Source organism: Siphateles boraxobius, unplaced genomic scaffold (genome assembly GCF_051911475.1).
Source record: "Siphateles boraxobius isolate OS27281-9 unplaced genomic scaffold, OSU_SipBor_1 90, whole genome shotgun sequence".
Classification (NCBI taxonomy): domain Eukaryota; kingdom Metazoa; phylum Chordata; class Actinopteri; order Cypriniformes; family Leuciscidae; genus Siphateles; species Siphateles boraxobius.
In genome coordinates, this window is record NW_027509220.1 from 1,945,432 (window position 1) to 1,960,000 (window position 14,569).

At 40.3% G+C, this 14,569-nt stretch overlaps 1 protein-coding gene across 1 annotated transcript in view; it reads right to left on the reverse strand.

Moving 5' to 3' along the window:
* Positions 1–1,380: 1,380 nt before the first annotated feature.
* The window catches only part of LOC143733115 (zinc transporter ZIP11-like), a 91,517-nt gene continuing 78,328 nt past the window's right edge, over positions 1,381–14,569 (reverse strand). Inside the window, exons 5-7 of the mRNA XM_077224684.1 lie at positions 4,611–4,709; positions 2,981–3,139; positions 1,381–2,104 (exon numbers count right to left, since the gene is read on the reverse strand). Coding sequence (XP_077080799.1) covers positions 2,026–2,104; positions 2,981–3,139; positions 4,611–4,709 — 337 coding nt within the window. The 3' untranslated portion in view covers positions 1,381–2,025. The remainder of the gene's footprint in view (positions 2,105–2,980; positions 3,140–4,610; positions 4,710–14,569) is intronic.

Consider the following 14,569-nt stretch of genomic DNA (forward strand, 5'->3'; position numbering starts at 1 on the left):
TGTATGGGAAACACACTCCAGAGCGTTACTGACAGACTGGGAGGAGAGGAGCTGCAACAATGGAGTATATGGGGAAAATAAAGCATGAAACCCCGTTTTAGTAGAGCCTAAAAGCAAGTCTTTGCATAATTTAATAATATCTGATTTATCTTTCCAGACAGTCAGTTTTGTTAAATACAATAACCAGCTCCAACTAAGTTGACGTGAGTTAAGATTCAGAACAGAGGTCTATTGATTCAACAAAAGACAGATGAAGGTCGGTTCAGTGTGAGCAGTCCGTCAGTCGCTCTCACTCCTTTTCAGAGACTCACGGATCAACAATGAAATATTTTAACTAAGGCATCTAATGTGATGAGGTATTGATTGCAACCTTCTTATCCGGCTAGGCTTAATCGAAAAGTGTAGTCTCATCTGGGGCTGGAATCAAATCCACGGCAGTTCACGGCAAACAGAAAAAGCTTTCTAGATTTCTGCCACACAATGCCTGAGCCATATATATGCAATGAGCTCTGTAAGAAGCTTAGGAAGCCATTCGATTTATTTGTCTGTCCTATAGAATAATCCAACAATGTGACAGACTAAAAAGTAAATGTGCATTATAAAACTTACACCAAGAAACAGCCTTTGCATAAATACACTCATGTTGTGGACGAACCACTTTGCAAGAGGAAACCACAAGATTAACCGCTTGAACTTCAAGAGGAAAACATTTTCCTCCAGATTCTCTTCATAGTTATTAATAAGCTGTTTTGACTAAAACACTTCTCATTTCATCGCACTTTCCATGAATAAAAAAACTGGGTCTGAAGTAATCTGTTAAAACGACAAATTATGTGAGGCTGCAATTTTTTACAAACATGTTACCAACTTTTGGGGCAGATTTGTGTGATTTTATCTAGCATTTTATAGCAATTCATATTAAAATAAAGACAAACTTATATTAAAAAAGAAAGAAAAAACAATCTGTCATCATTAGAGGATAGTTTGGGAGAAATTATTGGTTTATTGGTTGCTAATAAATTTGTATTGCCCATAAATTAAATAATATTTGTTGTTTTTTTCTTGGGTAACAGGGTTAAATTATTAAGTTGGATGAATTTAGTAGTTAGATACAGTCAAAAGCATGCATTTGAAAATGTATGTTCGATCAGAGTTTATCCTAGATGCAGCTATTACTCTTTTCAGAGCTTTTAGTTCTGCCTTTTATGAAAGATGACATGATGAAAAAACATGTACGCATATATTCAATATATTTACAGCGCACTACGGCTGACATCTACATTAAATCTCATGAGATTAAACTGACATGGTAGATGCAAACTACAATCTGTGCTAGACAGTGAACAAAGCTAGTGCAAAAACAACAGGAAAAAAGGGGAATTAGACAATCAGTTTATTACGCTTTTCTCCTTATTTAAGCAATCAAATGAAAATATTCAATGTATTTCACACAGTGTAGAACAAATGAAAAAAAAAGGTTGTACAGTATAATTTATTTATTTATCTTCATTCACACGTTGCATCACTTGTGTTGCATATAATGTGTAATTATCAGCAATTGAACAGAAAATGCCGTAAAATAAAACCTTATTAAATTTCATAACTTGAAAGTGACTGGCTGACTGGAAAGACTAGCTAAAAAACAACGCATTCCTCAAGAAGGTTATGAACGGAGTTATCACTGCTTTTCATTCAAATGAGTGCACATCGATACTGAGAACATACGATCCATATATTAATGATGGGAAGCTCTCATGTACACAGAAATACACACACACACACCTGAACAATCCCTTAAGTCATTCAAGTTTTAATCCTTATTCAAGTTTTTGTAATTAAAGTTTTTTGCCATCTTAACAAATGTGGTCCGCGAGTTATTCATAAAACAAATAAAAATTACATAAAATACGTAGAAAAATATTCCATTGAATAGTAAACCTACAGTAAACACCAGAAAAAGGCTGCTTTGGTCACTTTATTTCAGTGCAGTCGGGTGACATTCAAAGTTTCGACCAATGAAAAGGCTCAGCCAAGACCCACATCCAATGACATCATCACGACGAAGCCAAGAATGGATGTCCACGAGGCCAGCTTACCGTTCCCACTGTAAGAGAAACACACACACACACACACACACACACACACACACACACACACACACACACACAATTATAACGCAATTATAATTACATAATATATATGTAAGCATACTGTATTATTTTTTCACCAAAAAAAGAAAAAGTAGACTGTAAACAAACAAGGGCATTCGGTAAGTCTGCGTGTAGAGCTATCAAAATAAAAGTCCCGCTTCAGAATCTTATAGGCTAAACAGAAAAGGTCAATGTCAATAATAAAAAATGGCAAATATCCACTGATATCAAAGCCTCTTTAAAGGTGCGTTGTGTAATATTTATGAGTATCTGTTAACAGAAATGCAATATCATATACATAACTATGTTTTCAGTGGTGTATAAAGACCTTACATAATGAACCGTTATGTATTTATTACCATTAAAGAGCCATTTCTGTCTACAGTACATACATACGGTGGCCCTAAACGGACAAACGCGTTTCATCACTATGTTGTTCTTCGTACAAAGTAGCCAGCTAAAGTCAGCGAATAAAACACTCACAAAATGATGAACAAGTAACAATAATATTCGCAATAACATATTGTTTTACTGAATAGTTAAGTAAACATAATTTCTTAATTTATCTTTGTAAAGAAACCTCATTGTCATTGCTTAACTGGCTACTCTCTGTTGTCTCAGACGACAACATCACATCCTGTCGACCACCGTAACTTCTGTTGTGTGCAATTCATAACATCACCACTAAATATCACACACTGCACCTTTAAGGTTTTTTTTAGGCTGTTTTAAAAAAATATATATTATTATCATATGAACATCTGCAGTGTGTTCTATCTATGATGTTCTATCATATGAACATTAGTAAACACTTTTCCTGTGGTACTCACCTGAGTTGAGCTTCAGGAATGATGTCATCCACCACCACATACACCATGGCTCCTGCAGCGAAGGCGAGAGCGTAGGGTAGCAACGGCTCCGCCATCACCACGGCAACGGCCCCTAACAACCCCGCCAGAGGCTCCACCATCCCACTCAGCTGCCCGTACCTGAGACACAGAGACCGAACCGTTACACTGCTCACCGACTCAACACACTCTCAGAAATCAGAGAGAGCTGAGGATATATGAGGAATACATTAAGACTATTAGACCTTAAGAAATGTTTGTGACTGTGGCATTGTGTCAAAACTAAGAGAGCTGCAGCTTCCTTCTAAGACAGCATCCTAACTAGTGGCCAACTAACATATCGCCAATTCAGATATATTGGTTGACATTTGGACTTTTTTAAGTTTGTCTGATAAGTGCCAGTTTGGCACATATGCAGTTTATTTTTTCTTTTTTGGGAGTTTTTTTTTTATATTAAAACAATCTGTTTGGCCAGTAAGTGTCAGTTTGACTTTTTTCCATTTTAATTTTTTCAAATACTTTTTTTCTGTTTGGCCAATAAGTACGGAAGAGGATAATAAAAACCATCTCGAGATTAAAGTCATTATAATGCGAAATTAAACTCGTTAAATTTAGAGAGAAAAAACTCGAAATACAATCCTGAGAATAAACTCATTAAATATCCAGAATAAAGTCGTTGTTTTTCGAGGAAAAAACTCGTTAAATTTCGAGAAAAAAAAACTCAAAATACAATCTTGAAATAAATTCATTAAATTTCGAGAATAAAGTCGTTGTCATTTCATCATTTCACTGTCATTTCATTTCACTGTCGTGTCAATGGTTGTCATTTCATGTTGGACAAAGGCGAGTACATCGCGCAAATTGGACAGATTTTTTCTTCTAAAAAGAGCTAGCCGCTTGCAAATTCTCTTTAAAGTTCGTATGCTAATTATTATTCTGTCCAAATTAGCTAAAGTTGATAGTATTTCTTTGTTACTGAAGGAAAGTCTAAAATATAGAGTTTTTTTCTCGAAACACGACTTTATTCTCTAAATTTAATGAGTTTATTCTCAAGATTGTATTTCGAGTTTTTTTTCTCTAAATTTAATGTGTTTTTTCTCGAAACACGACTATATTCTCGAAATGTAATGAGTTTATTCTCAAGATTGTATTTCGACTTTTTTTTTGTATTCTGGCTGGCCGATAAGTGTCAGTTTAAGCTTTTTTGTTTTTAAATTTAATTTAATTTTTCTATTTGGTTGAGAGTCAGTTTAGCCTTTTTTATTTTTTATGATTTTTTTCTGTTTGGCCAATAAGTGTCAGTTTAGCCTTTTTTTTTTTTTTTTTTTTTTTGTTTGGCCAATAAGTGTCAGATTGGCCTTTTTTTAGTTTTAATTCATTAATTAATTAATTATTATTATTTTTTGCTGTTTAGCCGGTAAGTGTCAGTTTGGCATTTGCATTCTGGTATGGCCTTTTCTGCAATTGTTGGTCCAAATAAAGGTGTCTAAATAGTTTGGATCAGCCTTTGCATTGAAAGTGTAATAATTTATGCAATGACGGCTTAATACTCCAGGTAACGTTAGGGAGCTCACTAGGTTTTGGATGTGAATGTGTATTTGTCTTGACTCACCAAAAGGATCTCCATATGGACACCCCAGAACCCCGCAATGGAAGACTCACTGCAAGGCCTTCCGGGAAATTCTGAATGCCAATGCCAATAGCCAGATTTCTGAAAGAAACAGACATTATCACTACATCAGTTCTCAACAGATCTGGTGTTGCATTGCAGAAAACTGTTCCAAGTGGTTCTGACACTCTGTAACTTCTCAACTCTCTTAACTTCACACATTATCTCAGCGAGAGGTTTCACAGCGAAGAGTGTGCCAGGGTTGAGACTCGACTGTTGACTAAAGCTCTCCGCTTCAGTCAGATCAAGGCTTTCTGAAGTGCAACATATGGGTGTGCCGTAAAAAAAAACGGGTTATGGATGGGGCATGAACTACATCTGGAATCACACTGTTGTGTTTGGATAATCCTTTAAGAAACGTTCTCGCAAACCGTGAGACGAGCCTTTTAGGCTTCATCTGAATGAATACATTTGAAAATACTGTTTTCATTTCAAAAATGCTCTTTGTCCACACTAGTGGTTTCCAAAATGAAATATCAGAATGCTTAAATCATCTTACTGCATATGCATAAAATGTAAAATTGTCAGCTAACTCTCATTAGGGTATTAGTAGACTGTTAGATTAGGGTTAGTGGTTAGGGTTCAGGTTAGTAGAATAAGTTGACATGTACTGTAGTTGCAAAGCTACTTATAGTCAGTAGAATGTCTGTTGGGGAGCATCAAAATAAAGTGTTAGTTGTTTCAAACCTGTATGAATTTCTTTCTTCTGCTGAACACAAAAGAAGATATTTTGAAGAATATGGGTAACCAAAGAGTTGATGGACTCCATTGACTTCCATAGTAGGAAAAAAAATTACTATGAAAGTTAATGGGGTCCATCAACTGTTCGGTTACCCATATTCTTCAAAATATCTTCTTTTGTGTTCAGCAGAAGAAAGAAATTCATACAGGTTTGAAACAACTTGAGGGTGAGTAAATGACGACAATTATAATTTTGAAGTGAACTAATCCTTTAAGCAGACGGTCAAGAGGTCGACCGATTGATCGGTTTTGCTAATTAATCGGCACCGATAACCGATATCTGGAACAATCGGTTATTGGCAAAAATCCATAGCAATAGCTTTCCCGGATTGGGTCTGTTACTGAAGCGGCTGAGAAGAGTCATTATACAGTACGAGAGCGCCCTCTAGAGGAGAAATAAACCCATCACTGACGCCTCGTGGAGTTTGTTCTGACACTTCAGATACGGGTTTACTACAGTACATGCTTTCATATCATTTTAACGTAATTAATTTGTTGACTAGATGATGCATTAGTGTTTGCCGTCGAGGCTGTGAGGACTCCAACATTAGTAACTCAAGCGATTAAAACAATGGGACAAATACACATGCAAATGTTTGATGTCACAATTATTACACAAATGTTTCCCTTACTTTATATCCAGCCGGTCACTTTTATGCATTAGTTACGCATCGAAGTTGCATATTTAAAGCTAGAGACATGAGAAAGCAAACTGTGTTGTCATGCAGACGAAAGAAACATATAAACAAATCAGAAAAGCTTTCGATTTCAGTTCTTTTTTTATCAACACTCTTTTACATATTTTGTATTTTTATCGGCTAACCGTCAGGTGTTCTAAAATAGAAGCAAGTGTAATAGTATATATATAAAATATGCATATGTTTCTATTCTATATACCGTGTGTGTAGATTTAAAGATGGCTGCATTTTTAAGCATGACTGTTTGGATTTTTTTTTAATTTTTAGTTGGTTTGTAACATTAACTAAGATTATTATAAAAGTATTGTTCATCGTTAATTTCAACATTTACTAATACTTAGAATTTTAAAGATGCATCTCTTAACATTAGTTAATGCACTATGAACTAACATGAATGATCAAGGTATAATAAAATGTATTCATATTTTTATATTTAAAAAGTAAAGTACATTGTCATGGTTCTGCACTATTTTTTATTTTATGTTTGATTTCATTCAGTATCATTTAAAAAAAAAACTATCAGTTGATTAATCAGTAATCGTCCAGCATGGTCCCACTTAATTATTGTTATCTGTAATATCGTTAATACTAATAATAATAACTAATTACTAATAATCTAATGACTGCTAGTTGGACTATCGAAATAAAGTTTTACCAGTATCTTAACTTAATATAACCATATGTACAGTAGCTACAATATGCATCACATGACATGCATCAAACATGCAATTTCAAATGCAAATGTAGCCAAAATGGTGCGCATGAGTTCTGATTCATAAATGTATGTACAGTTATGTATTAAGTATGCATTTGGTAGATGCTTTTATTTACATCAATAAATAACCTTGCCTTGCACACTGAGTCCAAAATTCTTGTCCGAAATTTTTCACACGTTAAAAAATAAATACGACCTCACGTTGTGTCAATCACGTTCACACACTGCCTCCGAAACTTTTGTCTGTCATAAAAAAATTCACATTGGGTTCGATTTTCTGTGTTTTTTCGCATCCGTAGCAAGCATTTTGAGAGGTGTTTTGACAATTCAGAGCCACTGAATATTTAAGATGATAAACACGAAAAAACGCATATGAAAATTTCAGATTCAGTGTGCAAGGAACCAACCCGATCTCACGGCAATTCGTACGAATTTTACGAGTTGGCTAATTCATACAAATTCATACAACCTCACTCGTACAAATTCCAAATCGTACATATTTTACGAGTTGCCCAATTCGTACGAATGACCTATCCCAGACCCCGCCCCTAAACCTACACATCACTGGGGTTTAGACAAATCGTACAAATTCATACGAATTAACCACCTTTTACTCACTCGTACGAATCGGTCATGAGATAGCGTTAAAGGACCGTAACACCATGATTGAGCTAACACAACACCAGAATGCATTAACATTCAAGGAGAATATTGTGTCCTAATCAGACAATGCACTTTCAAATGTATCCGGATTAATGTAGACGGTGCACATGCGAGTGTGAACGGGTATTTACTCAAAGATCAACACTTCATTATCGGTTGTATTCTCTCTAGAGAGTTGTGTGAAGTCAGTGGGAGTGTGTTTCTCTGAGGGTGGTCTGATAAGCAGCTCTGTTTGTTTGGCCTAGACTTCTCCACATCGTAATGGAAGTCCCCGGAACCGAAGCAAGAAAAGCTGCTCTGTTTTTGAGTTCCTCTCTTCACCAGCCCAACACTCTTTCACTGCCTTCTTCCATCTCTCCTGCTGGCAAGAGCTCAAGTTCGGCCCCGGAGAAGTCAGATTAATGACAGCTAGTCACGGAAAGGCTTACAGCACCCGTATGATGAAGGAGAGTTTGAGGGAGACAGAACGCAAGTGAAAGACACAACAGAACGGATGCTGATGCAAACCAAGAAAATTCTGGCTGTACTTTTCAACATAATGCACTTGAATGAGGACTAAGACAGTCAAGCTACAAAACGACAATAAAGTATTATAAAACTGATCGAAATGGCTCTTCTTCCAAGCTTAATGCTTGAAATTTTGGCCTGTTCCTCCAACACAATCTCATAGCAATTCATGAGTATTTTACATTTTGGCAAATTGCCAGCCAATTCATATGAATTTGTATATGATCTGGTTACGCATCAGTGACGGTTACTTTAGGGGTGGACTTTCATGAGTATGTGGTTTTTTTTTATCTTAAATTTTTCTATAATGTTAGAGATTTTGAGGAAGACAAAATCAAGTGAAAGACTGATCCAAACTCATTTGTCTTTATTCCTTCCATGCAACACAAAATGTGATTTTTTGAAGAAAACTGACTGACACGTGAATGTGGACTAGGCTGATCTGAATGCATTCATATATATATATATATATATATATATATATATATACACACACACACACACATTATACATACATATATACATATATACATACATATATATATATATATATATATATATACACACATACACATACACATACACACATACACATACACACATACTGTACATATCCCCTGGTACTTTTTGGGTGTTGGTCAAACCCCAAAATAAAAAAAAACATTTTGGGTGTTTTTTATTTTATTACTATTATTTAGTTTTATTACTATTATTTAGTATTATTTAGAGTCAGTGACGGTTAGTTTAAGGGTGGACTTTTATGAGTATTTTTTTTTTTTAATCTTACATTTTTCTATGATGTTAGAGATTTTGAGGAAGACAAAACACAAGTGAAAGACTGATCCAAACTCATGTCTTTATTCCTTCCATGCAACACAAAATGTGATTTTTTTAAGAAAACTGACTGACACGTGAATGTGGACTAGGCTGATCTGAACCATACATTATTTATATATATATATATATTTTTTTTTATTATATACACACACACATATCCCCTGGTACTTTTTGGGTGTTGGTCAAACCCCAAAATAAAAAACATTTTGGGTGTTTTTAATTTTATTACTATTATTTATTTTGATAATATTTGTATTTAATATTTTGTATTTGTAGGGGATTTTATGGCACTAAATTATATTTATGCAGTATTTATAATCCATTTATTCACTTTTTGAGCATGGACTTGAAAATTAAATTTCCAACTTAAACAGTAAATAAATGTTTTGGAGCACAGACTTAAGTTTGGTCTCTTTTTAAAGAGATATAATAAAAAATATAATAGAAAACAAAAAATGCAAGCATTAACTATTCACACATGTAAGCCTTTATTTCTTTATGAGAAATATATATTCAGTCAAGTATGTGCATGTTTTGACTGTTAGTGCAGATTTCCAATAAATATTACGAGGTTGAATATTTTATGTAAAAATGAAATATGCATGAAGGAATAGTTCACAAGAAGATCATCTATAAGATGCATTTAGAAAATAAACCGGGTGAATTTCCATTTCATGCAGACTCTAAGAGAAATGAGGATGAGACAGGAGAGGCTGTGGTGTGGCATAATGAAAGACTGAAGAAAAAGGTTTTGGAGAAGGGCGAAGTGAACTCGTTCACACAGTGTGGAAACAACAGCCCTTCTCAGCGTTTCAGAAACATGTTTTCCCATCCCCAGGAATTCTCCTCTGGCATATTTCACTCCTCTGAGCCAGGTCTATTTCTGTGTGTGAAGAGTGTGTATTCACCTCTGAGGACAGGCTTCAGTAAACCACAAGCTCTCAGCACTGAAACAGGGTGGAGATCTCACAATGCCTTTCCAACACTTCCCTTTCTTAGTACACAAGCTTAAAAGTAATGTAAAATGAAGTGGGATTAGTGGAATTTGTGATACAGTGTGTGTCGGTTCAGACGTCTGTATTAAAACAAACCCCTACCAAAAAAAACAAAACAAAAAAAACATAAAGGGAAGCATTCCAACGTTATTGCAAAAGCATGAAGAAGCCTCCATTGAGAAGGGAAGACAGTGGGTCCAGTGTCTGACCACAGAGCTCCTCTCTGGGCACAAAGGGCCTCTGGTGCCCCCCCCTCATCATGGGGGTCTGCCCTGAATGGGCATCTGTGTGTTGGGAAGAGCATGGGGATCTGGGCGAAAAGAGGGAAAATCCCCAAAACCATCTGCACCAATCAATTTGGCTTTCCATGACCTTCGACCCCAGTACCCAGCGTATACCCGCTGCTTTTCACTCCCAGAGGCACTGTGGGAAAAGTGTGCTAAAAAACATTTTATAACACACTCTTAACTGCCTGTTTTTCTACATTTGATCAGCTCATGTGTTCTACTGGCTTTCATTGAATATATATATATATACAGTACTGGTCAAAAGTTTGGAAACGTTACTATTTTTTATGTTTTTGATGTTCATCAAGCCTGAATTTATTTGATTAAAAATACATAAAAATCAGCAATATTGTAAAATATTATTACAACTTTAAAATATTATTTATTTCTGTGATGCAAAGGTGAATTTTCATCCACTGTTACTAGTCTTCAGTGTCACCTGATCCTTCAAAAATCATAATTTTAAATTGTAATAATAATTCACAATATTACTGTCACGGGTTGGTGCAGGTTGAAGAAGGACTCGCAGGCAGAAACTCCAATTGCAACAATTTACTTCAATATATGACATACAGGTACAGACAGGCAGGCAGGCTGGAAGACGGGCAGGCACACACACTAACACAACCATGTATGACTACGTAACATAGACAAGGACCGACCAGGAAAGACTGAACAGAAGCAAACTAAATACAAGCACTAATCAAACATAACAATGTGAAGACAGGTGACACTGATGAAGATAACGATGAACAGTCTGGTAAGTGAGGGAGTGAGCACAGGTGTGGAGACAAGGAGGATTCTGGGGAGTGTAGTGCAGACAAAGACAGACAGGTGCAGACGAAGACTGTGACAGAATGCCCCCCTTCAAACAGGCGCGACCTCGCGCCGTAGAACATCAATGGGGTGGGGGGGTGGGCGCCCTGGAGGCTGACGAGGGCGTGCCGGATCTGGAGCCGGAAGCCTCCAGGGCGGAACAGGACGTGCAGGCTGCCAGGGCGGAGCAGGACCCTTCGGGCGGCCAAGGCGGAACAGGACCCTTCGGGCGGCCAAGGCGGAACAGGACCCTTCGGGCGGCCAGGGCGGAGCAGGACCCTTCGGGCGGCCAAGGCGGAACAGGACCCTTCGGGCGGCCAAGGCGGAACAGGACCCTTCGGGCGGCCACGGCGGTGAGGACCCTTCGGGCGGCCACGGCTGTGAGGACCCTTCGGCGGCCACGGCGGTGAGGACCCTTCGGGCGGGCCAAGGCGGTGAGGACCCTTTGGGCGGCCACGGCGGTGAGGACCCTTCGGGCAGCCACGGCGGTGAGGACCCTTCGGGCGGCCACGGCGGTGAGGACCCTTCGGGAGGCCACGGCGGTGAGGACCCTTCGGGCGGCCACGGCGGTGAGGACCCTTGGGGTGACCGTGGGCTCTTGGGCGCCCACGGCGAGGGCCTACTGCCCCCCCCCCCAAAAAAATACTTGGGGTCAGTGACGGCCTCAGGACAGGACGGACTCAGCAGGATCAACGGGCTCGGGGGCAGGATCGACGGGCGCGGGCACAGGATCGACGGGCTCAGGCGCAGGATCGGCGGGCTCGGGCGCAGGATCGACGGGCTCGGGCGCAAGATCGACGGGCTCGGGCGCAGGGTCGACGGGCTCTGGCGCGGGTCCAGTGGTGAAGACTCTGTGCTGGACGGGACCAGCGGTGAAGGCTCTGTGCTGGACGGGACCAGCGGTGAAGGCTCTGTGCTGGACGGGACCAGCGGTGAAGGCTCTGTGCTTGACGGGACCAGCGGTAAAGGCTCTGTGCTGGACGGGATCAGCGGTGAAGGCTCTGTGCTGGACGGGACCAGCGGTGAAGGCTCTGTGCTGGACGAGACCAGCGGTGAAGGCTCTGTGCTGGACGGGACCAGCGGTGAAGGCTCTGTGCTGGACCGGACCAGCGGGGAAGGCTCTGTGCTGGACGGGACCATCGGTGAAGGCTCTGTTCTGGACGGGACCAGCGGTGAAGGCTCTGTGCTGGACGGGACCAGCGGTGAAGGCTCTGTGCTGGACGGGACCAGCGGTGAAGGCTCTGTGCTGGACGGGACCAGCGGTGAAGGCTCTGTGCTGGACGGGACCAGCGGTGAAGGCTCTGTGCTGGACGGGACCAGCGGTGAAGGCTCTGTGCTGGACGGGACCAGCGGTGAAGACTCTGTGCTGGACGGGACCAGCGGAGAAGGCTCTGTGCTGGACGGGACCAGCGGTGAAGGCTCTGTGCTGGACGGGACCAGCGGTGAAGGCTCTGCGCTGGACGGGACCAGCGGTTAAGGCTCTGTGCTGGACGGGACCAGCGGTGAAGGCTCTGTGCTGGACGGGACCAGCGGTGAAGGCTCTGTGCTGGACGGGACCAGCGGTGAAGGCTCTGTGCTGGACGGGACCAGCGGTGAAGGCTCTGTTCTGGAAGGGACCAGCGGTGAAGGCTCTGTGCTGGACGTGACCAGCGGTGAAGGCTCTGTGCTGGACGGGACCAGCGGTGAAGGCTATGTACTGGGACGGGGCCAGTGGTGAAGGCTCTGTACTGGGACGAGACTCATTACCGGGGATGAGGACAGGAGGCGTGGTGATAGAGATGGCTGGAGATGGTGGTTGAGTGGCGATGTCATCAGCCTCACCTACGGTGATGGTTGAGCCACTCAACCAGGGTCCAAAATTAATTGTGGTGATGGCGCAATGGATAAGACAAATGTCTTTGGTGTGAGAGACCCGGGTTCGAATCCACTGTGAGACACCAATGTGTCCCTTAGCAAGACACTTAACCCCTAGTTGTTCCAGAGGCATGCGACCTCTGATATATATAGCAACTGTAAGTCGCTTTGGATAAAAGCGTCGGCTAAATTAATAAATTTAAATGTAAATGTAACCACCCGCCAAGCGCCAAATGCAGGTAGATTTTCCGTTTGCCGAGTAAATCTCAAAAGGCTATCCGCCACACTGGCGGGTGAATGTTCCAGACATCCCAATTCTCCCGAGTCCCAAGTTCCGGGAGTCTCCCGCACATTGATAGCGGCTCCCTGATGCCCGCAAATTAGTTCAAATCTCCTGGACTCTAGGGCGAGCGAGAAAGAGCGCGCACATACTGTGCTCCAAACCGTGTAGCGCGTGGACGGGAGAGAGGGAGAAAGAGCGAGAGAACTTGCGTGTGTGTGCGTGTGTGCCTCAAGAAGAATGTGTGAACCTTCACACCTAAAATAGACCTACACTAAATGTATATTTTTTTAACTTAAATAATTAACAAATTAAGATGACAAAAAACACTGAATAAGTTTGAAGCTTTGAAAAAAATGAAGTTTTTTTTATCAGACTACGTTTTTTTCGTCAAAAAAAAAATAGCAGACCTACCTCAATCCACAGCTTGTCTAGTTTTTACTTAAAGAAAGTAACATGTTTACATGATCAGGGGTTAGTCTGGGTCTCCGATGGCACAGGTCTAGCTAGAGTGGCCAACTTCGGAAAGCGCCATTCATTTGCTTGTGGGTGTTTGCTTCGCAAGTGATATTGCATTGTAGCCTACTTGCACTAGGCCTACTGCTTTATATTTTTTAATACCACGTATCATATTTTGCAAGTATTCGTCACTCTTTCTGTTGAAATGGTCCCACACAGTAGCTACTTCTTTTCGCTTGGTTCATTTTGCTTGCTCAGCGAAATAGGCTATGTATAGGCGCGTGTGGTTGCACGTGTCGACGCACCCCGTTAGGCTATACGTATACTGTTTTTTTTTTAACCATGCAGCAAACAGACAAAAAAGCTATATAGGCATATATATATATATATATATATATATATATATATATATATATATATACTTTGAACCGTTTAACTGATAGTATTAATCTGTCTTTTTTTTTTACTTTCGGTAAAGTATCTGATAGTTTTACAAAACCTTCAAATGTACTGTTATGAGCACTAGTTCCATGCTCACGTCTTCCATGTCTTACTATTTGTTGCTCTGTTTTGACTTCTATGTACTCTTAGTCATTCAACACAATACCTTATCTCAATTAAATGTACTGAAATGAATGTATATGTGACACAAAAAGGCTGTTTATTATTTTGGCGGGTAAAAAATATGCTTGGCTGGTGGATTTTTTCATCTACCAGTCCCCATGGCAGGTGAGCCAAAAAGCTAATTTCGGACCCTGCACTCAACCACAGCACATGATCCAGGTAGCGGGCAAACGAGCCTGGGATTGCCGCCGCTGGAGCTTGATGGGACAGATCAAGGTAGGATCACAGGCAGGAAACACGCACATAAGCTGTACACATCTACGTAGCATAGACAAGGACCGACCAGGACAGACTGAACAGAAGCAAACTAAATACAAGCACTAATCAAACATAACAAGGTGAAGACAGGTGACACTGATGAAGATAACGATGAACAGTCTGGTAAGTGAGAGAGTGAGTACAGGTGTGGAGACAAGGAGGATTCTG